The 24,714-nt window shown below is 42.8% G+C and overlaps 1 protein-coding gene across 1 annotated transcript; it reads right to left on the bottom strand.

Moving 5' to 3' along the window:
• Positions 1–23,738, bottom strand: LOC133612762 (zinc finger homeobox protein 3-like). The gene is made up of 11 exons (XM_061970450.2): positions 23,337–23,738; positions 14,311–15,994; positions 13,712–14,244; positions 13,407–13,620; positions 10,287–10,388; positions 10,090–10,223; positions 9,910–10,020; positions 8,358–8,514; positions 3,673–8,279; positions 2,926–3,582; positions 1–2,833 (listed from the first exon to the last, which is right to left on the bottom strand). The coding sequence occupies exons 2-11, from the start codon at positions 15,956–15,958 to the stop codon at positions 2,717–2,719; spliced, it is 8,280 nt and encodes a 2,759-aa protein (XP_061826434.2). The 5' UTR covers positions 15,959–15,994; positions 23,337–23,738; the 3' UTR covers positions 1–2,716.
• Between the last annotated feature and the right edge of the window lie 976 nt (positions 23,739–24,714).

Raw genomic sequence — 24,714 nt, 5'->3', positions numbered from 1 at the left:
TGCACCAAAGCAGACTTTATTTAGCTCAGTGGAATATGGGAGCGGTAAAGAAGAGTAACACACCAGTGGGGAAGGGAATATTATAGAGACACACTAAACCACTGGAGCAGGACATTAGGACAGGTGCACATCACACGTATCTTTTTGGTCATCACTATGGCAACAACATATCCAGAAAAAAAACAAGAGTTTTACCTACAATAAGGTTCACAGAGTCCCTTCACCATAGAAGACTCCCAATATGTACATCTTACAGTCACCAAGATCAAGAAAGACACATGAAATAAAAATAATCCGTGTACAAAAACGGTCTTTGTGGTTTTTGGAATGCACATTTCTGTACAGAAGAAAGCTCATTGGTATTGTCGTAAACATTGGTTAGTTTTGAGAACAAAACAAGACGGCGTTAAGTCAGTCCACATCCTTTGGAAAGCTGTTTTAGCTAGAAAAATGGAGTAGAGACATCGAAGGACGGAAAAACCTACATCTTATTAGTTCTGGGGCTGAACGACTTCAAACAGCGAGACGTTTTAACATTTGACAAGTAAATGCAGCAAACACGTTTAGCTGAAAATTGAAGGCTTTTTTCTTGCATGAAAAAAAATGATTAAAACCACTTTTATCCTCTCTGAATTAGGCCAATTAACAGAATACTGAAATAACCGATTTGATGGAGTTTAGCCCCATACACAAAATAAAAACAGGAGCAGTTTATCCATGGTAACATCACAGCTATCATTATTATTACAGTTTGTAGTCATTAAAGCCTAGTGATAAAGCGATCAGAGCATGCATCTTCCTACAGTATCATTAGAAACTACAGTACATTAGCAGCAAACTGGACATCCTTTAGGGCTGGAGTTTTCACACCGTGGTAAAAAAAACAAAAAACTAAACAGAACAACAGCAAAATTGCTCAAGAAAAGTAAAACTCTTCAACCGCTATATTACAGACTGCCATGGCTCTAGTTTGGGGTTTTGGTTACAGAGTACTCCAGTGTGCTTATGAGAGGCAGAAAACAGTAGCTTAGATATAGAGACTCCTCCTTCTTTAAAAAAAAAAAAAACAGCAAAACATCGTCAAGTACACAGTAGCGCTTATTTTTGTAGGTCATATGGTAAAGTATCATCACGTCTTTGGATTTTTGTCTTAAAGCATTAATTATTGTTTAGCTATTATTGTTATATTATTATTACAACTGCTTGCAAATAAAAAGGAGGAGGAAAATAGTTCAAAGGAGGAAGGGGAAAATAAATTAAGTGTACAAAAATAACATTGATAACATCCATTATTAGTGTTTTTGCTCTGCTCAGCGCAGAAGCTCCTTGTCTGTGTGTACAAACAGGGGCTATGTCTCAAACATCCAATGAAGTCTTGAGTCAACCATACAAAAGCTAAATACTGTACATTTACCCCTCACACTATTAAACACTTTAGTTTCAATAAGGTTAACAATCTATTTGAGGTGAAAAGCTCAGATCTTTGATATACAGAGATGTTTTTGTTGATGTCTTGTAATACTTAGTTCAAACTTAAAACCATGACACTTCTGTTTGGAAACCAGAAGGTATTCGGTTCACATTTGAGGTGAAGCCATATTGAGCCGCTGACCTGAGCATAGAAAGCTTTAGATTCATCACACAACATTGGTAAGCCATTGGTATATCCAAAGAGAACAGAAAGGCAGTTCGTCTTTACCTGAACATATCAAAGCTGTCACAATCATGACACTATTACCGAAGCAAGACAGTTTATCTCAGTTCATAAGCTTTATATTAAGAAACTATTACTAGACACACAATGTAAATTAGAGTTTGGTTAAAGTTATCATATACAGTATTATGGTTGAGTGCTATAAAAAATAGTTTGCCCCTTTTAGGACAAACTGGCCTTTCTGCTCTGTGCTATTTGGGCTATCATCCACAAAAGGAACTTAGAAGGTGTCCATGTACAACAGAAGACTCATCATTGGCTTGTGGTGGGTGGCGCTGCACTCTAGCACTGTATCAGTCTTTTCCTGTGCCAGGTGCAGATCTCACCCTTCACTGTACAGACGTCAGCTCTGCAGTTTGTCGCTGAAAACAAACACCATGAAACGATAGACGTGTAAAATTTTGGTTACGAGCTTTGGAATCTGAGTCAGTCTTTACAAAAGCTCAACACAAATACCTCCGTCTATTTCGGGCTATTCTTTTGTTTCCTCCTCATTTTCCATTTTTAACTGCTTTGTTTGTTTTTCTTCAAGTTTATCTTTTGGAACTCTCTATTTACACTAATATCTCTTGTTTTTGTTCCAACCTTGCAAAGACCAGCAATACATGCTACACAGCTAGTCGTCAAGCATTGTCCGCAGGAGGGCCCACTGTGAGTCTGTCATGAGGACCAAGAGGTAGACTGCAGGTCTCGCCGGGCAGTGAGGTCATATACTTTGAGAATGCTCTTTGGCCTCTGTGGCATTGTTTTTTTTTCCATGGTGGAGTTTGGTTGTAGAGCAGGAATTGGGGAAACAAGGAAAGACAGGCAGAGTATGAAAGAGCAATACAAAATGAGAACGGTTTGGGCTCTATTACGTTCAGCTGAAATGGTTTTCTTTGGGCCCCTGTCGCTCTGCATCTTTGGGGTGCTCAGGGAACAGGTTTGGCAAAAAAAGTGAAGTTTCGGCAAGAGTCTTGGGGACATAACTGAAGAATGTAAAGGGACCCCAGTCTGCCTATTTTAGGCTCTGTCTCTCTCCCCTGCACCGGCAGTCAATTCCGCCTGCTCTCTTTCTGCAGAGTCAGAGCTAATGGATCTGGCTCTTTTCTCCTTTGCTCTAGCATTCTGGAACCATACCTGAAAACATATGTTGAATGATACATTTCAGATATCACAGTTAAGGGTTTTAGAGAATGTTATTTGTTTCTTTGATCTTGAATTTTCAATACCTGTACAACCCGGTGAGGGAGTCCCAATTCCTGCCCTAGTGCTTCACACTCATGTCGATTTGGTGTACGGTGGTTCTTGTAAAAGTCTCTAAGCTGGAGCACTTGGAAGTGGCTCATCTGTGTCCTTTGGCGTTGCTGCTGATGATGGTGCGGCTGCAGAGTCTCACCCCAGTCCGGGCTTGGACCCCCAGATCCCACAGAACTAGGGGACGCTTCATCAGCTATATTTAAACCCTCATCATATTGGTATTCATCATCTTCCTCAAAGTCACCGTACTCCCCTGGGTTGGTCAGATCATTGGATGAAGATGAAATTATAACTGGTTGCTTTATTGTTTGCTCTTTGTTGTTGATGGCAATGCCCATGTTTGGTACAAGGTTACAGGAGACTGATGGGCCTGGTTTATCCATGACAGAGGACAAAGCCATTCCAATGGGCATGCTGGACCCATTACTTATCGATAAGTTGTAACCTGCTCTTTCAGCCTCTGCCCAGTGCCGTGATCTCATATGGGCATCCAGAGCACTCTTTACCTTAAAGAGAGCCCTGCAGAATGGACAGCGCAGGTGGTTCAAACCCAAGCTAAAAGTAGATCCTGGCCCCATTGACCTGAACTGTCCTTTTCTTTCTCTTGCCCGCGTGTTCTGAAACCAGACCTGATGAGGAAAGAACAGCATATTTAAAATTCAGGATGTACAAATAAATATTGCGGTTTCTGTGAAATAATTCATCTATGTTCTTGATACCTGAACCACTCTTCTTGCGAGGCCCACATCTTGTGCAATGCCCTCCAGGACTCCTCTTGTGGGGTTGGAATCTAAGCTGTAACGCTGATACAAGATTTCAAGCTGCTCAGGGGTGATGGTGGTTCTCTGGCGCTTGTCCCTTCTATGCTCTTCCTCGCTCTCTCTGCCACATCTTTGAATATCAAAATTGGCCTCTGACATTAGCTTTGAGTTATGTTTCAAGGATGTGAAGGAACTCTGAGAGAGGTCAGAGAATGAGTTCTTCACTTGTGTACTGTTTAAGTGCGAAATCATGGAATTTGTGGCATTTGAGTGCAACTGGGTCATTGCACCTGAAAGCAATTGGTTGGCCATCAGGGAGTGGTTGGAATGAAGCATCATGTAGGGCATTGTTCTGTCTGGGAACCCAGAGTGAAGAAGTTGGACTTGTGACTGAGCCGCTAGGAGGTGCCTTGTCTGATGCTCCTGCCACATCTGGAATGACGGCAAGGACATTGGGCATACACTGCACTGAAACTGGTTTGGTGGTGGAATTTGGTTCAGTGACTGTGTCTCGGTGGATTGGCGGGAGGGGGCCTCAGGATGCCGAGTTACTTCCAACTCGGAAAGTGAAGGTTTGCTTGATGTTGTATCTGCAGGTTTTTCGATGGCTGGATTGAAGGAGGAACTGTGGATGCGCTCTTGGTTTGAATCAGACATTGAGTGCCTGCTATTTACCGTGTTTTGTGTGGGGGAGGAAGCCTGGGGCTCAGATTTTTCAGCTGAATTTTCTGGCTGATGTTGGACCAGATTCTCGGCTTCTGGAGAGGACACCGTTTGAGAGGCCTGTACTTTTTCCTCGGGCTGGATATTCACATCTGTAATTTGTTTTTCAACATTTTTGTTAGTCTCCGAAGTAGAGGTTTTATTTCCTTGTTTCTTGAGAGGTGTTGTTTCATCTTTGCCAAAGGAATGCTCGCTCTCTGTATGACTAGCAGAAGAAGAATCAAAGGTAGGAGAGTCAGGTTGGGAATAATATTCATATGTCAGATCCATGGAATTTTCATTGTGAGAATCAGTTTGCTGTTCATCGCCACAGCTGTTATCATCATTATCATTCCTGTAGCACCCGTCTCTCTGTCTAAGAATGTCAAGCTGGCTTGGCCCTTCTATTCCATCATCGGCTTCTCGGTCCTGGCTTTTTCTGGCTCTCTGCCTGGCATTTTGAAACCATACAACGATGACTCTGTTGGGGAGAGACAACAGGGAAGACAGCCTATCATATTCTTCTTCCCTAGGATAGGGAGTTGCCTCAAACACCCTCTGTAGTGTCTCCAGCTGGTTCTCTGTAAAGCGTGTTCTAGAAGATCGTCTCCCCCTGTGGGTTTCTTCCCTTTGGATGTCAATGGACTGGGGCATGTCTTGCAGTTTTGGAGATGGTGAGGACTGGGACAGTGTTAGAGACTGATTTTGTAAGATTTCCTCTCTGTTCTCCTCAAGGGCTATGGTTGGGGGGTTATTGAAATTGTAAGGGGAGTCCTTGTCTCGCTGGCGCTCTTTAAATAGGGTGTTGCGAAACCAGTGTTTGATCACTTTGTGAGGTAGACTAGACAGACTGGATACCTTGTTTATATCATCATCACTGGGGAGGCTGTTGATATCAAAATGTTTTCTAAGAATAGTCAGCTGGTCCTCAGAGATTCGTGTGCGGGTTCTCTTACCCTGCTGTTGCTCTATTAATGCTGGACTGACTTGGGGCTGCTGCCCTGTTTGAATGGAGCTTGTCTGGGCTGATTGACCCAGCATCCCAGTATTAACTTGGTGTGGCTGGCCTAGCAAAGATGGGCTAAGCTGAGATGGTTGGGAAACAATTGAAGGACTATTAGGTCCCTGTTTCCCATGCAGTACTGGATTAAGTTGAGGCTGGTAGATTTTTACCAACTCTGGGTTTATACTTGATTCTAACCAGGTTTGAGGCTGTAAGGCCTGCATTACAGGAATAAGAGGGAGATCTATCGGGAAAGGAATCTGATGTAGCGGAAGCTTCGATAAAGAAAGTTGGGTAATTGGAAGCTGGGGCATAGGCAGAGGGATCATAGGTATGTTTGGTAAGGGAATAGGCACGGCCTTTGTGTTTTCAGAAGTAACCGTAGAAGATGTTGAAGTAAGGGTTGACTCCTTATGTGGTAATATCTGAGGCTGAGAAAACGAAAGCGAAGGGGAGGGTGGAGATGCAGTTGTCAGGTCTTCAGGTGTAGCACATGTTTTTGTGTCAGAATCGGAAAATGAAGGTTGAGGTGATGTTTTAATTTGAGGCTGATCCGGTTCAGATACAGTTTCTGATTCTAAAGATGTAGCTGGAAATGCAACTTGTGTACTCGTAGATACATCCTCTTCTGATATTGCCTTTTTTAAGGGGTACAATTGGTCATATTGCAGTCTGTATTCTTTGGAAAATCTCTCCAGTGCAGCAGTAGGAAGAAGTAGTCTGTGGATGTATTCTTGGTGACTTTTTAAAATCATAGCATCTGAAAAAAACTTACCACAATCTCTACATTTTTCTCCACTTCCACAACATCCTTTCTTTTTGTTTCCCAGTTCATCAACTCCACTATTATCCCTTGTGAAACTCTGTAAGTCTTTAACTTCACTTGTGTTATCCTGACTTTTTATTACTGCCTGTTTTTGTTCCACGGAATACAATTCCATTTTACGGATATTAGCGCACTCTCTTTTCAAATGTATCATTTGGGTTGCTATGTGGTGCTGGTTTCTATGTCGACTTTGTATATATTGCAATGCCAACTCGTAGCCATAACTCTGTAGCAAAGCCCTAAGAGCTTCCCCATTGACAGCGGCGTATGGCACTCTAGGTGGGGGGCACTGCAATCCAGGGAGGTTAACTGAAGTGGAATCTTTCTCCTGTGTTTGACCATCTTTTTTAACAACTGAAACAGACATTTCTTCTTTTTTCTCTTCAAGCTTGACACATTCTTTTTCTTTTGGGCTATTGGAAGATCCATTGCAGCCATTTTCAACTCTGGTGTTGAAGTCCATATTTTCCGTTGGTATATCATCAGAAATTGAACTTTGACTTGTTTTCTCATCTGTTTGTGGATTGACCTCTTTTTTAGCCTCTACCTTCGTGTGCTCTCTCACTGTGGACTTGGCTGCCTCAGCTTGGGTGTGTTCCAGGGTCTTTGTGGCCAAATCTGGGTTAAGTTTCATGTCTCCAGGGAAGTAAAAAGGCAGAAGAAGCTGTTGCTGCAGAGAAAGCATGTTGTCTGGTGTCAGAGGGAAGTGCTGAAGGAGATTCTCTGGTCCAATGGGAAGGTGCTGCATCATTTGGGCCTGGAGCAACGCCGTGTGCTGCAACTGAGCTTGGGCCTGGGCCTGAGCCAGTTGCTGCTGTTGCATTAGTAGTAGTTGGTTTCTTGATGCTATCAGTTCTGCCACTCTCTTTTTAGCTTGTTGTCCGTCAGTTGAAACTGTCAGTTGGGCCTCAGCTACAAATCCTGTTGATGAACTCGCTATATCTGGCTTCTTGGTGAAAGGTAAATTCTTAGATGTTTCCTTGGCCAAAGTAGTAGTAGGCGTGGCAGGTACTGAAGCTATGACATTAGACACGGATATCTGTGGACCTGGGTTCTGTGCAGCACGGGCTCTTGTTTGGTGAAGAACAGAGCGTAAATGTATGTCCAGTGTGGAGCTCTGGCTATAACCCACTCCACATAGTTTACATCGATAGGGCCGAGGATCTTGTCCACGGGTAGCCTCTGGGGAAGAAACACCCGTGTTTGATTCCTGCAGAGCTCGCCTTGCCCGGTGAAGATGGGACACAGAATTGTAGTGAACCAGAAGAATTGTTTTCTGAGTAAAAGATTCTGAACATACAGTGCACTTATAGGGCCTTGATGGATCCAAATAGCGGTCCATTGTTGGGTTGGAGCTCTTTCTGATAGGAGAGCTGAAACTAGGTTCGAGTGGGATTTCATCAGTTGTTACTTTTTCTAGCTCAATTAAATCACCTCCACAAGTTTCACCGATCCTGTCTTTCTCTTTAGTTTTGAATTCCTCTTTTTGTTCATTTCCTCCAGTCTCAGGTATGTCCTTTACAGCCTCCATTTCTTCCTCCCTCTCTTCTTCCTCTGCCTCTGCTGCTTCTTGGCCAGCTTGAGGAGATAAACTCATATTTTGTTGAACTGATTCACTCTTATAGTGTTCTATGTATTGTACAGAATGAGGCAGTGAGCCTGTATTCTGAGTGTTGTCCTGCTGCAAGTGTGTATTCTGCATATGTCTCTGCAAGGCCTCCTGACTGCGACACTGTCTGGAACAGATGGGGCACTCTGTCGCCGCCCTCATGGCATGGTACTGCCAGTGCAGCTGTAGCTTCTCTTGAGTAGGGAATGCCAGACTGCACCTGCTGCAACGAAACCGGTAACCATGGCGATCAGAAAGAGAAGGGGGGTCGGCGGTTGGTGAGGTGGGAGGGGTGTGAGTCAGGGATTGAGGAGCCAGTCTTCCATTGGAAGGGTGAGTGGCGTTGTCTTCCAGGGGTGGGGTGAGTAGAGCTGTGACATCTTTGGGTGCGGCTACATTTTCCTCAGTCTTCTCCCCTGAAATGCCTGCGAAGCGCATAATAGCAATGGTTTTAGAACAATGATTGTCGTAGTATAATTGATGTTTACTCCTTCGAAACATACTTTTGTTTTTTGGTGAATCATCCGAGGTAAATGAATCGGTTGTATCGGAATGTTCTTTCTTGTTATCCGTGATATTTTCTTTTTTTACAGTGTCCTCCGTGTACAGGTGTGATGGTAGTTCGGTCTCTAGCTGAAGTTGTTCCGATGATGGTGTGACCTGAAAAAAAAAAAATGTCTTCATTTAGAAAGAGTAGGGCCTAAAAAAATCCTAAGTAAAAGGGTATCTCAAATGCTTTTTCTTTAACCAACTTTATGAATAAAGCATGTTTAATTGTACAGCTTAATAGCAGGCAAATTGCAAGATGTACTGTATAAACCTGAAGAGGCTTCTACACCCCCCTGTCCTAATATCATGAAACATTCAAGAGTGAATCTTTAAGTGAATTGTTTTATCTTTCCCGTGTCTGCACAGCGCTATATGCAGCAAGGCACATCAACTTGGTAATAAGTGTATATGGCTGAGATATGTGGCTCTGCCCTTCAGCGCCAATGACGCCCTCCCTACATGCCCCAAGGGTTTAATAAAACTTTACTGAGCTGAATAATGAATTTTATTTAAAATCATTCTTCATATAGAAAACCTCCATCTTCGCAGCTTCAAGCACTAAGCAAAAAATGCACGGCTAAAGATGAGATTTGCATGACAAGAGTTTTCTCCATGTAACAGCTTCATAAGGAGGAGAGAAGAACCCATCACCACACACAGACTGCAGAGAAAACTGAAGGTCAGGCTTAATCTAGAGAGCGTAATTGGAAAGCAAGGTACATAATGGCCATCATCACCTCAGTCTGAATTAATGAACCTCAATTACTATTAGAGCGAGGGAGGAGGAGAGAGGACGGGTGTGGGTGTGTTGGGGGGGGGGCCCTAACGGGTAAAAGAAAAATGAAAAATAGAGACCAGGCAGAGGGAGGGGGTATGTGATGGGCAATAAACAAAAAAAAACAATGTTGGAAAAAGCCAGCAGGGGAGGGGGTAACGCATCAGAAAATGAGGGACAGAAAGGGAGGAGCAGGGACGGAGATTGCAGAATTGGAATGATAGTAGTAGCTGGGGGGGTGGGGGGGGGTACAGCAGAGGGGAGAAAGGGTGAAAAGCAGTACGTGAAGTGGAGGCAAAGAGAGCAAGAGACAAAGGCCACTTAGCATACGGGCCAGGAAGATGGAGGATGGTTGATGTGGATAGATGACCGGTCTTTGTTAGCTGGAGAGACACAGTAAAAAGCACGGGGCCCCCTTTTTAGCTTGACTGCACTTCTGGTAATAGAGGGCTACTTAAACATGCATTATAAAAAAAACCCACTGGCTTTCCCCTCACTTCTGCAGTCAAATCGGCCCTCCTCCACTTAGAAAAAAGCACACACACACGGATTGTTCGTCTGCATCAAAGATGATAGTGGGGAACTCCTTAAACATGCAGCCTTTCTCTCTGGGGCCTTTAATGGAATTGTCTTCCTATATTTCATCCCCTATCTCTTTGCCTTCTGATTTTTTTGAGCACTTAGCTCAATAAACTCAAATCAAAAAATATACACACTTTGTGTTGACTTACCGTGCTGATGAGCTTGTCGACACAGTCCTGCGCCACACTGTGCACATGTGTGAGATGCGGTCGAAGATGTGTGTACGGGATTTGAACCTGGCACAAAGGGCACTGGACAGTCTGAAAATAGTCAAAAGTTATTTTGCAAAGCAGCAATTTAGCAGAAATACATCTGGGTCCGCTGCTCACCTGCTGGTTCTCGCTTTGCTGGTGCTTTCGGGGTCGTTTGCTTATGATGGAGTTTTCCACTTCCCCGCATCCAGATGCTTGGCGCTTGACTGAGAGTGATTCCATCTTGTCTGTCTCCTCCACCATTTTTTCTTCTTCAAAAACATACACGGTCCTATAAATAATGTTTTCCGTATTGCATCATACTGAAAGCATACCTGTCTCCATATCCATCTGCTTAACTCCCAAGTTGTCTTTGGTTTGATCCAAAGGACCAGTGGTGACCTCAGTGGAATTTTCCATATCCTCATTAAGTTCTCCTGAGATAGGACAATACACATCAGTATGGTATGCATTTTTATACTGATCATACTCTAATATATTCTTCTCTAGCTGACCCCACTGAAAACGATGGTGTGTGAGGACCCCGCTTCATTCCTCTTGCTGGCTTCGATACCCTATTGATCATGTATTGATTCTCCATTAGATACTCCTCCAAAGGTGGAGTAGAGCTATACCCTAGACTTGGAACCCATCTGTTTGCCTTGATAAGTCTTAATTAAGGGAATCGAATATATGAAAGAAGCGTTAGATTATTGTTCAGACTAAAGAGGTGACTGTAGACCTAAACATAACCCAGTGTGCTACCTTGCGCACATGTCACTATCATTACTAACCACAACCTCCCCCATTCTTGTCCAGGGGATTTGTATCGGTTCATTGATTAGCCAGGCGGTGCTAGTTAGCTGTCGACAGGCGCGATCGGGGATATAACAAGGATGTGTATCGACTGAGCAATTTCACTCGATCAATAGTTCGGCGACAGCCATTACTCATTTTCTCACTTTTCATCTTAATCCCTGGGCCTTGTTTCTCACGTCAGATGTATCTTTTTGTCTAAAACACATCAGGGTTTCCCCGCGCACCGCCACAGCATTTTTATTGCCGCGGTACCTTGAAAATAAGGGTTTTGTTTTACGTAAAAACAAATTAAAGTAATATATTGTATTGTAGCCCCCCCCCTAGAAGAAGTCACACAAAGTCGGACGCTATTTTTAACTTTTATTGCCAATCTTATGATAGCAAACGACACTGTTCCAACAGGTTTTACCTCCCGTGCAAACACTTTGGTCTTTGTGCTTCCCCAGACACACAACACTTTTTCATTTTCCGCCAATACCCTTTCAGGTTTGTGGTCATGGGAAAAATTGACTTCAAATCAAAACCACACAAACATGAAATATTACCACCAGCAGGTCGTTACAGCATACCTGCCAACTACTCCGGTTTTCCCGTAATTAGTACGGTTTTCATCAACCTATTCCGGGTTACGGTTGCAGTGATAAAAAACACCGTTTTTCATTAATTAAAAAAAAAACAATTTTTTTAAGTTCTATTCACGAAATCGCGTAACAACAATGACAATCGACACTGCTTCCCGTAACTTCCTATCGAGCCATTCCGAATGCCATGCGCGAGGCTATTTATAGCACCGCTGCCAAGCACGAGGCACCAGTTGCCATTGTTTCCAAACGAGCGAACGATCATGGAATCAGCCGGAGAAAAATCGCAAACGAGTTTTAAACCGAAAAGAAAACTGCAGTCATTCCGTGAAGAATATTCAAAAGCCTATCCGGGAATAATTATCCGTTCCAAAAAGGGTGAAAACTACGCGAATTGCACCTTGTGCAGACAAGATTTTTCGATCGAACACGGAGGAATTAGCGATGTAAAAGACCACGTTGGGACAAAAAAACACAAGTCTAATGCCGTTGCCGTTGGATTTTAGCCACAAAAAGGTAATGACACCAATGTTATCTATTGGAATTGTTTAGTACTGTTATACTGTTAAAAGTGTTTATACTATTTATGCTTTCAAGTCCAAGTTGAAGAAATCTTGTTAAATGTTGACAGCATAACTACCAAAATACAGAAGTATGTCCTTAATATTTTTGCAGTGCTATTTCTGTTGAAAAGTTCAAATGATTACATTAGAGATGTGATGTGCCACTTTTCAAGTGTCTGATGGCTTGAATTCATTTTCATTACTTTTTCATATTTTGAATTCTTTTGAAAGGCTTACAAAAAAACTACATTTGAATTGTAATTCCATGCTATTGACAGGACTATTAATTTTAATGAAGTTAGCTTACCATGTTTACAGTATGATAATTGTGATAGAAATGTGAATTTTAGGCACAGAATATTTTTTACAATTGAACAAGGCAGTAGATTATACAAGCTTGGACAGAAAGTTAATAATGACACCAATTTCTTTTTTAATGGAATTGTTTAGTACTGTTTTACCATTTGTTTACTGTAAAAAGTGTTTATACTGTTTATACTTTCAATTAACAAATTGAAGTCTTGTGAAAGGTTGACAGGATAACTGGCATTAACTGTCAAAATAATTTCAAACTATTGAAGTTAGCTTACAGAATAAACATGTCAATCAACCCATATGATTTTTGCTGTAATATTTTTGTTTTGAAAAGTCACTGTGACTGATAGAAAAGTGATGGTTTTAGCAACATTTTAACCTGTCTGAATGCAATCAATCATTTTGCGTCGGGGGGCAAACCCCCCACCAGGACTTTGTCCTGGACCTACCGGGGCCTGCGGCCCCTGGACCCTGGCTACTAGGTTTTTCTGATTTCAAAAGTTGGCAGGTATGTTACAGTATTAATAGATATATATATATATATATATTTATAGCCTATTATTTTTGCACTATTGACGAGTAATGCACCGAAAACTCGGCTACCGAAAAAAAACTGATCATCAAAAACAGCGCTGCCGAAACCAATGTAAACAGGACGCACGCCATTGTCTGGAGCGTTGTCGACGTAACTTTAATATATTCCAGATATACCCACGGACATCTACAAACTGTCCAAATAATAAGAGGACAGTGGCTGCTTTTAAGGAAAAAAAGTCTAAGTGGCGCAGCAGCGTGCAGCAAGTGTGACGTCATGCTCGCCTCTTTCGTCAGAGTCTCTAAACACGAGTGCATTTTATAACACTCGTCCACTGGTCATTTTTTATGAAAAAGTCATTAAAAGTCTCTCGACACTTGAAAATTTCTCAAAGTCCATCATCGTACAATAAGCAGCAACAATTGAAAATATGGCAAAACGATATAAAAATATGTTAATGCTAATTAATGATAAAATATTTGTTTTAAAATGTATGCGTACAGTTTCTTGAGCTTCTTTAAAGAAAGTCATATAACTGATTATGCAAAATTATGTGATGACGTCATGGTGACCACGCCCCCACCACCACAGGTACTTTGGCAATCGAGCGAAACCCTACACTTCCACGGTTCATAATCTCACCTGTGACCTCCTCAGGGATTTTTCTGATGGTGAAAATTGCTGCGAGCTCCTCTCCACCCATTGGCTGCAGCTGTAGCAATCCCTCCCTCTGCTGATGGGTTGGGGTTTGACTGTGTTTCAATACTTCTAGCTTAGAGGAGGAGGAGTGGTTGCATAGGAGACAATGGAATAGCCATGAACCGCCATCAACCTCGCCATCGAACTGCTGCAGAAACTGAAAGTGAAGTCATGAAGTGGTAGATTACGTTATCGCTCATCTCAAGATCCAGGAGCTTTTTGCACAGTGCACACAAATCGGTACTTACTCTGTAAACCCGGACGCTGGACTCGTGGTGGGATGTTTGGGAATGTCCTTGCAGCTTTTCTAAACTACTTGTCACAAATTCGCACAGGTTGCACCTCAGCTGGATTGGGTGACCCTTCGCTATCAAGGCGGCGCCTTCCTGACCCCGTTCACCCCCTTCTTGTAGGTGAGCTGCAAGCTGGTAGCGGGTTCGGTGTCTGTCAGTCTGGCAGTGCAATGAAAAGTTAGCCCTCAGCGGGGTGGTATAGCCACAGAGCCTGCAGTGGCAGCCACCAGCGATCAGGGAGCACCATTCAGACTGGGGCAGGGAGCGAGGGGTGTTCAGATGGTGCTCCATGGACTCGATGCTGTCAGTGGTAAAGCAGGAGCAGACGAGGCATTGGAGCACACCTTGGGAGAGAGGTCCAGTAGGAGACAGACATGCAACTGGCGGAGGAGAAGGGGAAGGGGACGGGGAAGGGGTCAGCGTCGAGCCAAGAGTGACCGGCTGTTCTGCAACTTGTTGCGTCAGCCGCATGTTCAAGAGTTCCCCACCTGAAACACGAAAACAAACTGAGCTCGGTTTTACAAAAGCAGCAAACTGTATTATGCGTGTCTTACCTGTGCTTTGTAAGTGTTTTAGATGGGGAGCAAGGCTCCTGCAATGGGACAAGTAGTACCCTCTCTGCAGCCGCAGCATGTTATGTGTGTGTTTCTCACTGGTTGTGTGTATGCGTAGGTTGCGGGCAATGCTTGTCTCGTAGTCGCATACATCACACCGCCAACGCTTGCCATTGGAGGGAGAGTGTGCAGGTGGTGTGAGCTTGGCTGGCTGTGTAGCGGGCGTTGGAATTGTAAGTGGAAGCTTGTATGCCTGCTCATCCATCACCGTGCCATTGGAAGAGCTACTGTTGTTGCTAATGTGGGAAGTATTTATCTGACCATTGGAGAGTCCCCCGTTTTGTACATTATTTAGGTGTTTGTCTGACTGCATGTGTATGCTGAGGTTTCCTTTCGACGAGGTAGCGTAGTCACATACCTCACAGCGATAGGGCTTGTAGCCGCAGGCATAGGTTTCGCCCCGAGCCAAGCGGGGATGGGGTTTCCCTGAACTGCAGTATCCACACACACCTCGTGTTGCACTGCCACAAACACACTTCCCACCAGAGGCAGCACACACACACTGACCGCCTGTCTCTGGATGTTTCTCCTTCATGTGGACTTGCAGTGTATGCTGAGACTTGTAGTGCCAGTTACACTTGGGGCATTTCAGTGTCTTACAGGAATTACGCGAGTGCATTGCAGTCATTTGACTAGTCAGGGAATTTGGAGAGAGCTCTTGGTTAAGGTTTTTGGGGACAGCTTCTTTCTGTTCCCCTTCGTTGTCTCTGTCATCATCCATGTCTGTCTCAAGCTGGCTGTCATTTGGTTCTGGAGCTTTGGCACCATCTCCATTGGAAATGGAAGAGTAAGGAACCCCTGCCGGCCCATCTTCCTCAGCAGGTGCGCTGGCCTCCTCCATACCTGCCAAGGGGAAAGCTGGAGTCGACTGCTGGGAGTTAAAGCTCTGAGGAAACACAGAAATCCAGTCCTGATCTCCATTAATGTCGTCCCTCTCGCCCAACGGGACAGAAGAAGAGTAGGGTGGACAAGTGAAGTGCTTTGGAGAGGTGGAAAGAAAAGGGGAGTTTCTTGGAGAGGTGGAGGAAGTCTGGGAGGACTTTAGAGAGGCGGCTGTTTTGCTATTGAGCGTGCCATTGGCCTTTGCAGTGCTGGAAAAAGCGCTTTGCTGGCTCTGTTGAGGTAATAAAGAACATTTGGATTTGGTTTGGCTTTGGTTTGAGATGGCCTCCTCCTCCTCCTCCTCTCCTCCGTTGCTGCTGTTGCTGTGGGCATTTGGGAGACCCTCTGTATCCGGCTTCACTCCAGTGCCGACCTCATTTCGCCCTGACACAGGTCCCTCCTGTAAGTTTCCCTTCATCCACCTCTTTTGACATGCTCCATCTTCTTCTGAATGACCATTCTCCTTACCCCCTACCTGGGCCTCTCCTCCACCCCTGGACCCCTCTGCGCCCTCCTCCTCCTGCTTCTCACGCAGAGTCGGGGGCTCTTTGGCAAGGGTCCTGGCTGAGGTACGAGAGGCTGACCCCTGCTCAGGAATGAGCGGCGAGGTCACGAGAGAGAGAGATAAAGCTTGGGCACTGAGGTCAGCATCTCTTTCCTCTCCTCCCCCTCCATCCCCTCCTCCTCCTCCCTCACCGATGTCCATATCGGGGGCTACAGCTGCCACACATTACCACCACACCTGTATAAGAAAGTCATAGAGAAAAAGAGAGAAGGGCACAAGAAAAGGAAGAGAATTCAATAAATGAGTCCTGTAAATAATATTGCATAACAATGGAGACAATTGATTAAAGGCCTTGGATAGCATCTGTTCAATACAGCTTTCAGGGTGTGTAACACAGAGGCCGGTTTCTCAGGGGTTAGCGTTAGCCCTTAATGGGAAAATCAATAGTATAAGCGCCAAACTAGGTAGAGGAATGTGGGTAAGGGCTGTGCAGGAGGTCTATAATATTCCTCGGGGGATAGGATTAAATAAAGAACTGAACACTCTGGAGCTAAAGGGCTTCCGGTAAATTGCCACACGAAGATAAAAGCACTGCTTTAAAGCAATTGTATCATTTTGCCTGGGTCACAAATGAGCTTGGAGATTTTCAAGCGGAGCAAGGGATCTGTAGTTAGCCAAACAAACAAACCTGAATACAACATTTACTTAGCACATAAGCTAACAGGTCTAATCCAATATAACACAACTTCACTGTAGCATTACGATGCACCTCTGCCTTTACTATTCCATGACTTTGAGTGCATACCATCGAAAAAGTCATTTGTGATGCCACATTACACATTACTCATTTCAATTCAAAAAGCAAAAAAATGACAATAAATAGTCGTGTCTCTCCTGTGAATGCCAAACGAGACCAATGCATCTGTCTCTCTCTCTCTGTCCCGCAATTTAATTAGTGACCTTTTTTAGAAATCAAGGCGCAACCTCAATTCACCTTCCACCTTCTGCCCCAAGAGCCCTCCTCCTCCTCCTTCACCTCTTGCAACATCCAAAGTGGCTGTCCCTGCAGCTTCAAGATATATGACTCACATCCACGCTCTGATAGCGCTTTAATGCACTGTGTTTGTGTCACAGGCCACAGACCCTTGCCCACTGCAGTGGTATTTTTTTAAGTGTTCTGTGGGACACCGCTCGGGGTGTTGAGGTCTGCCAACAGTCAACAGCTGAACAGTCTCTAATCTGATAAAGATTTTCATTTACACTGCGATCGATAGCCTCGAACCATCAGCAATGCAACTATTTATACGAGCATTCCGGGCCTTGTATTGATCACAAATACGGGAAAGCAGCTTTTATTGTGTGTGTGTGTGCGTATACGCCCTGGTGTGTGTGCACCTAAATATCACCCTGAATATCATAAACACATGCATTTTTTGGTCATTTTAATACGTGAAGAAAATGTTCACACCAATCTAATTCTAATGCCAATGATTACACTTGAAATAATACACAATTTTTGTGCAGATCTGATTTTTACTGGAAACAAAAAAGTGTGTAAGGGGTGGAAAGAAAGTGAGAATTATATATTTAAAAAGTTATTTCTTTATCAATAGTCATGTTTAAAGCAGCATATATTTTCCCATGTGTAGTGGTTAGAGTGTCCGCCCTGAGATGAGTAGGTTGTGAGTTCAAACCCCCAGCCGAGTCATACCAAAGACTATAAAAATGGGACCCATTGCCTCCCTGTTTGGCACTCAGCATCAAGGGTTGGAATTGGGGGTTAAATCACCAAAAATTATTCCCGGGCGCGGCACCGCTGCTGCCCACTGCTCCCCTCACCTCCCAGGGGGTGAATAAGGGGATGGGTCAAATGCAGAGGACAAATTTCACCACACTTAGTGTGTATGACAATCATTGGTACTTTAACCTTAACTTAACTTAATGTTCACTGGTAAACTCTGTTTCACCTTGAAGGCGCTGGAATGTGTATTGGGAGTATAATGTACTCCCTTTTTACCTGATCCGTTTACAACAATAAGGCTGTATTTCTTTCTGGGCGGGAGGGGGCTGTTTTTATACTAAATAAGCTGACTCTTACTGTTTGATTTTCAGACCGCTTCTTGATGCTGCTATTACCGCGTTGTAAGGCTGATCTCCTAAAGCTTTAGTAAAATTTGGTATTATTGCTATTCTGTCTTGGTGGTCCTTCTTACTCAACATATATGTCATCCGAAAGAATTTGGGATTGACCAGTGTCTTTTATTCTCTGAGAGGAAGACTGGTCGGATGCAACAAAAGCTACGAGTGAGTGTGGGAGAGGGGCAAGAAAGAGGACAGTTGTTTAGCTCTACGTGGCTGTAAATCTATGTTGTACTTTTATTACCGAGCGTGGACCGGGATCATATGGGTTATTTGGGGACAATGGTGCTGCTGTCTGAACGTAGACTAGAGCAGTATTTTTCGACCTTTTTTGAGCCAAGGCACATTTTTTTTCATTGAAAATAATCCAGCAGAAAATGTTAAAAATGAAACTCAATAGGCTATATTGACAATATAAAGTCGTTCTCATCAAATACCTGACACAATTGTTAGATATGACTTCAAACCATAACTATCCATGCATCAATAATTATCTTGTCTCAAAGTAGACTCACAAAGCAATGATCTACCTGCTGCCACCTACTGATATGGAGGAGTATTACTCGGTCACTCTGCTGATCCCTTGACAGCACCGACACTTCACAACGGCACATTACTTGCGGATTATAATTATTGGTTTACAAAAAATATTTTTCAGAACAATTAGGTGAAATTGCATCATTTCGCATGGCACACACCAGACAATATCTCACGGTACACTAGTGTGCCGCGGCACAGTGGCTGAAAAACACTGCGTCAACCAACACATTTCACACAGAAATGAGGCTGTTTTCAAGAAGAAGTACGTCATGCCTGAATATAATATCACAACAATCTTATGGTTATTGTTATGGTTATCTTTCTTGAACCTTGCCCACACTCGGGACCACTCGTCTGTGCATCGGTTGGGGACATCTCTGCGCTGCTGACCTGTCTCCGCTCGGGATGGATCCACTATGGACTGGACTCTCACACTATTATGTTAGATCCACTATGGACTGGACTCTCACACTATTATGTTAGATCCACTATGGACTGGACTCTCACACTATTATGTTAGATCCACTATGGACTGGACTCTCACACTATTATGTTAGATCCACTATGGAATAGACTCTCACAATATTATGCTAGATCCGCTCGACATCCATTGCAACGGTCGCCCAGGGGCGGGGGTCCCCACATCTGCGGTCCCCTCCAAGGTTTGTCATTGTCCCATTGGGTTGAGTTTTTCCTTGCCCTGATGTGGGATCTGAGTTGAGGATGTCTTTGTGGCTTGTGCAGCCCTTTGAGACACTCGTGATTTAGGGCTATGTAAGTAAACATTGATTGATTGTCAGTACTATCAGGAAACAAAGACTACAACCAACTCTAGCAATGGTTGGTATAATATCACAACAATTATATGGTATGTCAGTACTATCAGAAAACAAAGACTAAAACCAACTACAACCAACTCTAGCAATGGTTGGTATAATATCAGAAAAATCATATGGTTATTGTCAGTAATATTAGGAAACAAAGACTAAAACCAACTACAACCAACTCTAGTAATGGTTGGTATAATATCACAACATTCATATGGTATGTCAGCACTATCAGAAAACAAAGACTAAAACCAACTCTAGCAATGGTTGGTATAATATCACAACAATCATATGGTATGTCAGTACTATCAGAAAACAAAAATTAAAACCAACTACAACCAACTCTAGCAATGGTTGGTATAATATCAGAAAAATCATATGGTTATTGTCAGTAATATTAGGAAACAAAGACTAAAACCAACTACAATCAACTCTAGTAATGGTTGGTATAATATCACAACATTCATATGGTATGTCAGTACTATCAGAAAACAAAGACTAAAACCAACTCGCAATGGTTGGTATAATATCAGAAAAAGCATATGGTTATTGTCAGTAATATTAGGAAACAAAGACTAAAACCAACTACAATCAACTCTAGCAATGGTTGGTATAATATCACAACAATCATATGGTATGTCAGCACTATCAGAAAACAAAGACTAAAACCAACTCTAGCAATGGTTGGTATAATATCACAACAATCATATGGTATGTCAGCACTATCAGAAAACAAAGACTAAAACCAACTCTAGCAATGGTTGGTATAATATCACAACAATCATATGGTATGTCAGTACTATCAGAAAACAAAAATTAAAACCAACTACAACCAACTCTAGCAATGGTTGGTATAATATCAGAAAACTCATATGGTTATTGTCAGTAATATTAGGAAACAAAGACTAAAACCAACTACAATCAACTCTAGTAATGGTTGGTATAATATCACAACATTCATATGGTATGTCAGTACTATCAGAAAACAAAGACTAAAACCAACTCGCAATGGTTGGTATAATATCAGAAAAAGCATATGGTTATTGTCAGTAATATTAGGAAACAAAGACTAAAACCAACTACAATCAACTCTAGCAATGGTTGGTATAATATCACAACAATCATATGGTATGTCAGCACTATCAGAAAACAAAGACTAAAACCAACTCTAGCAATGGTTGGTATAATATCACAACAATCATATGGTATGTCAGCACTATCAGAAAACAAAGACTAAAACCAACTCTAGCAATGGTTGGTATAATATCACAACAATCATATGGTATGTCAGTACTATCAGAAAACAAAGACTAAAACCAACTCTAGCAATGGTTGGTATAATATCACAACAATCATATGGTATGTCAGCACTATCAGAAAACAAAGACTAAAACCAACTCTAGCAATGGTTGGTATAATATCACAACAATCATATGGTATGTCAGCACTATCAGAAAACAAAGACTAAAACCAACTACAGCAATGGTTGGTATAATATCACAACAATCATATGGTATGTCAGTACTGTCAGAAAACAAAGACTAAAACCAACTCTAGCAATGGTTGGTATAATATCACAACAATCATATGGTATGTCAGCACTATCAGAAAACAAAGACTAAAACCAACTCTAGCAATGGTTGGTATAATATCACAACAATCATATGGTATGTCAGTACTATCAGAAAACAAAGACTAAAACCAACTCTAGCAATGGTTGGTATAATATCACAACAATCATATGGTATGTCAGCACTATCAGAAAACAAAGACTAAAACCAACTCTAGCAATGGTTGGTATAATATCACAACAATCATATGGTATGTCAGCTCTATCAGAAAACAAAGACTAAAACCAACTCTAGCAATGGTCGGTATAATATCACAACAATCATATGGTATGTCAGCACTATCAGAAAACAAAGACTAAAACCAACTCTAGCAATGGTTGGTATAATATCACAACAATCATATGGTATGTCAGTACTATCAGAAAACAAAGACTAAAGCCAACTCTAGCAATGGTTGGTATAATATCACAACAATCATATGGTATGTCAGTACTATCAGAAAACAAAGACTAAAACCAACTCTAGCAATGGTTGGTATAATATCACAACAATCATATGGTATGTCAGTATTATCAGAAAACAAAGACTAAAACCAACTCTAGCAATGGTTGGTATAATATAACAACAATCATATGGTATGTCAGCACTATCAGAAAACAAAGACTAAAACCAACTCTAGCAATGGTTGGTATAATATCACAACAATCATATGGTATGTCAGTATTATCAGAAAACAAAGACTAAAACCAACTCTAGCAATGGTTGGTATAATATCACAACAATCATATGGTATGTCAGTATTATTTATTATTTATTTATTTTCGACCCAACTCTCTCCTTTGAGTCACACATTAAGAGTGTTACTAAAACGGCCTTCTTTCATCTCCGCAATATCGCTAAAATTCGTTCTATTTTATCCACTAGCGACGCTGAGATAATTATTCATGCGTTCGTTACGTCTCGTCTCGATTACTGTAACGTATTATTTTCGGGTCTCCCTATGTCTAGCATTAAAAAATTACAGTTGGTACAAAATGCGGCTGCTAGACTTTTGACAAGAACAAGAAAGTTTGATCATATTATGCCTATACCTTTATATACATATATACATATCTATACTGGCTCACCTGCACTGGCTTCCTGTGCACTTAAGATGTGACTTTAAGGTTTTACTACTTACGTATAAAATACTACACGGTCTAGCTCCGTCCTATCTTGTCGATTGCATTGTACCATATGTCCCGGCAAGAAATCTGCGTTCAAAGAACTCTGGCTTATTAGTGATTCCCAGAGCCCAAAAAAAGTCTGCAGGCTATAGAGCGTTTTCTATTGGGGCTCCAGTACTATGGAATGTTCTAGCAGTAACAATTAGAGATGCTACCTCAGTAGAAGCATTTAAGTCCCATCTTAAAACTCATTTGTATACTCTAGCCTTTAAATAGCCCCCCTGTTAGACCAGTTGATCTGCCGTTTCTTTTCTTTTCTCCTCTGCTCCCCTTTTCCTTGAGGGGGGGGGGGGCACAGGTCCGGTGGCCATGGATGAAGTGCTGGCTGTCCAGAGTCGGGACCCGGGGTGGACCGCTCGCCTGTGCATCGGCTGAGAACATCTCTGCGCTGCTGACCCGTCTCCGCTCGGGATGGTGTCCTGCTGGCCCCACTATGGACTGGACTCTTACTATTATGTTGGATCCACTATGGACTGGACTCTCACAATATTATGTCAGACCCACTCGACATCCATTGCTTTCGGTCTCCCCTAGGGGGGGGGGGGGGGGGGGGGTTACCCACATATGCGGTCCTCTCCAAGGTTTCTCATAGTCATTCACATCGACGTCCCACTGGGGTGAGTTTTTCCCTTGCCCTTATGTGGGCTTTGTACCGAGGATGTCGTTGTGGCTTGTGCAGCCCTTTGAGACACTTGTGATTTAGGGCTATATAAATAAACATTGATTGATTGATATTATCAGAAAACAAAGACTAAAACCAACTCTAGCAATGGTCGGTATAATATCACAACAATCATATGGTATGTCAGTACTATCAGAAAACAAAGACTAAAACCAACTACGACCAACTCCAGCAATGCTTAGCAGCATAATGTACGGCCAGAACTGAAGAGGAGACATGTTACCAAGGTGTAGGCTACTGTTTCAAACATTTCAAACGTTTTATTAGTTTGCCAACAATATATATTTTTTACCTTTTAGGTGGATTTGCATCATTTCCCACGGCACACCAGACAACATAGCAGGTAAAAACACACACACACACACACACACACACACACACATAAAAGGAGGCTTGGTTGTGAGCTCCATGCAGAGGCAAGAGATAGCGAGTCTTCTCCCCGCGTGAGAGTGTTGTCAAGCGGCCGACTTTGCCTTTGTTTACACCGCCGCCCCACGCACGCCGTGACAGTTAACAGGTGACTCCATGCACCAGCGAAACCCCCCCAAAAAACATAAAAACAACCGTCATTTTGGAAAGGAGCGGATCACTTACATTTCTGCAGCGGCTGCGGCACCGGTCTCTGCGGGCTGTTGTCGTCCACAAAAACAACCGTGGGGAAAGATCACGCATTCCTTTTTTTTTCTTCTTCTTTTCTTTTTTTTCTTTTTTGCAATGGAGAAGGCGGAGGAAGAGAGGAGGAGAGCGCAGCCAAGTTGTTTAGCAAACAACAGTGTAATTAAAGCTACATGCACACGCACTCACGCGCGGTGGAGGTGCGGCGTGGGTTCGTCGAGAGGGGGGGGCGGGGGGAGGACGGAGGGGTTCTGTGCGAGCTCCGGAGGTAGAATGACTTCTGATCACTGTGGGGGGAGAGAGAAGAAAAAACACTTGGCTCTTTATTCCTGCTAATTACTTTCCCCTTGGAAGAAGGAAAAAAAATGGCTGAGGCGGCGGCCGGTGCGCATGCGCGTCATTGCGCAGACGCCCGCTAATTAGCCGGTTTGGATCAATAGGATTCCGCGAGAGAGGGGAGGAGGGAGGGAGGGAGGAGGGGGCGTGGACGGCGTGGAAATGCTAGGAAAAGTTGACACACAAAACAGCGAAAAGGCGCATTAGTGCGTGTTTTCGTGGAATATCACCAATGCAAAAAAAAAAATGCGTGGAAGGGGGTATTTTCTCTTGCACATTTTATTTAACAAATAAACCCAAAAGAAGAAAAATACAACATTTTGCTTCCTTATTTACATGTCACATTACTTTGATCCGACACAATGCGGCATCACTGCGAACAATCACAACTAACAGGCCCGGCCCTAACCAATCTGGCGCCCTAGGCAAGATTTTAGGTGGCGCCCCCCCACATCGGCAGTGAAGTGTATATACTCACAAGAAACCGAATAGCTTTGTCTTTGACCTTTTTTTTTTTACTTACAACTATACCTAATATATAAAGGGGTGGAAAAGTGACTATTACCTGCAGGGCAAACATTAGCTAACCAGAAGGCAATAACAATGTAAACAAAAAACACCTGCTTAAAATATATAATACAAATGTCCCTGAGGAATGTAGGTGGGAGTACTGTAATTACCTAACGTTACATTATTATTTTCCATACCAATTTAGCCCCCTCCACAATATTAACCCGACGTTAAAACAGAACTAGCTATTTATTGATTAGCAATTGCCGACTCATGTAACATTAGCTTAATGCTAAAAAGCCAGGTTACTATCACATTCTGTAACAGACAAATAATTTCATGTAGGCTAACGTTACCTACCTGCTAACTCTGTCTTTTCTCGTTTCTCCTCCTCTTCTTTTCTCTTTTTTCTTCCCTGGGCACCTGACAGTTTTGGCCGTTTTGACATCTTGTGTTGATTTTTTTGATGTGGTGACGTCCAAAAAGAGTCATGATACGGGAAGGGAGGGGG

The sequence above is a fragment of the Nerophis lumbriciformis genome, linkage group LG10 (assembly GCF_033978685.3).
Source record: "Nerophis lumbriciformis linkage group LG10, RoL_Nlum_v2.1, whole genome shotgun sequence".
In the NCBI taxonomy this organism is placed as follows: domain Eukaryota; kingdom Metazoa; phylum Chordata; class Actinopteri; order Syngnathiformes; family Syngnathidae; genus Nerophis; species Nerophis lumbriciformis.
This window is presented reverse-complemented; position numbering and strand designations above follow the sequence as displayed.

What these genes read in the sequence shown, in the direction of transcription:
- LOC133612762 (XM_061970450.2), bottom strand. Translation starts at nt 15,958, where the DNA reads ATGGACATCGGTGAGGGAGGAGGAGGAGGGGATGGAGGGGGAGGAGAG. An exon ending in GCAGATGGATATGGAGACAG is followed by an intron (nt 10,224 to 10,286) that starts GTATGCTTTCAG and finishes ATGTTTTTGAAG; the next exon opens with AAGAAAAAATGGTGGAGGAG. An exon ending in AGCAAAGCGAGAACCAGCAG is followed by an intron (nt 10,021 to 10,089) that starts GTGAGCAGCGGA and finishes GACTATTTTCAG; the next exon opens with ACTGTCCAGTGCCCTTTGTG.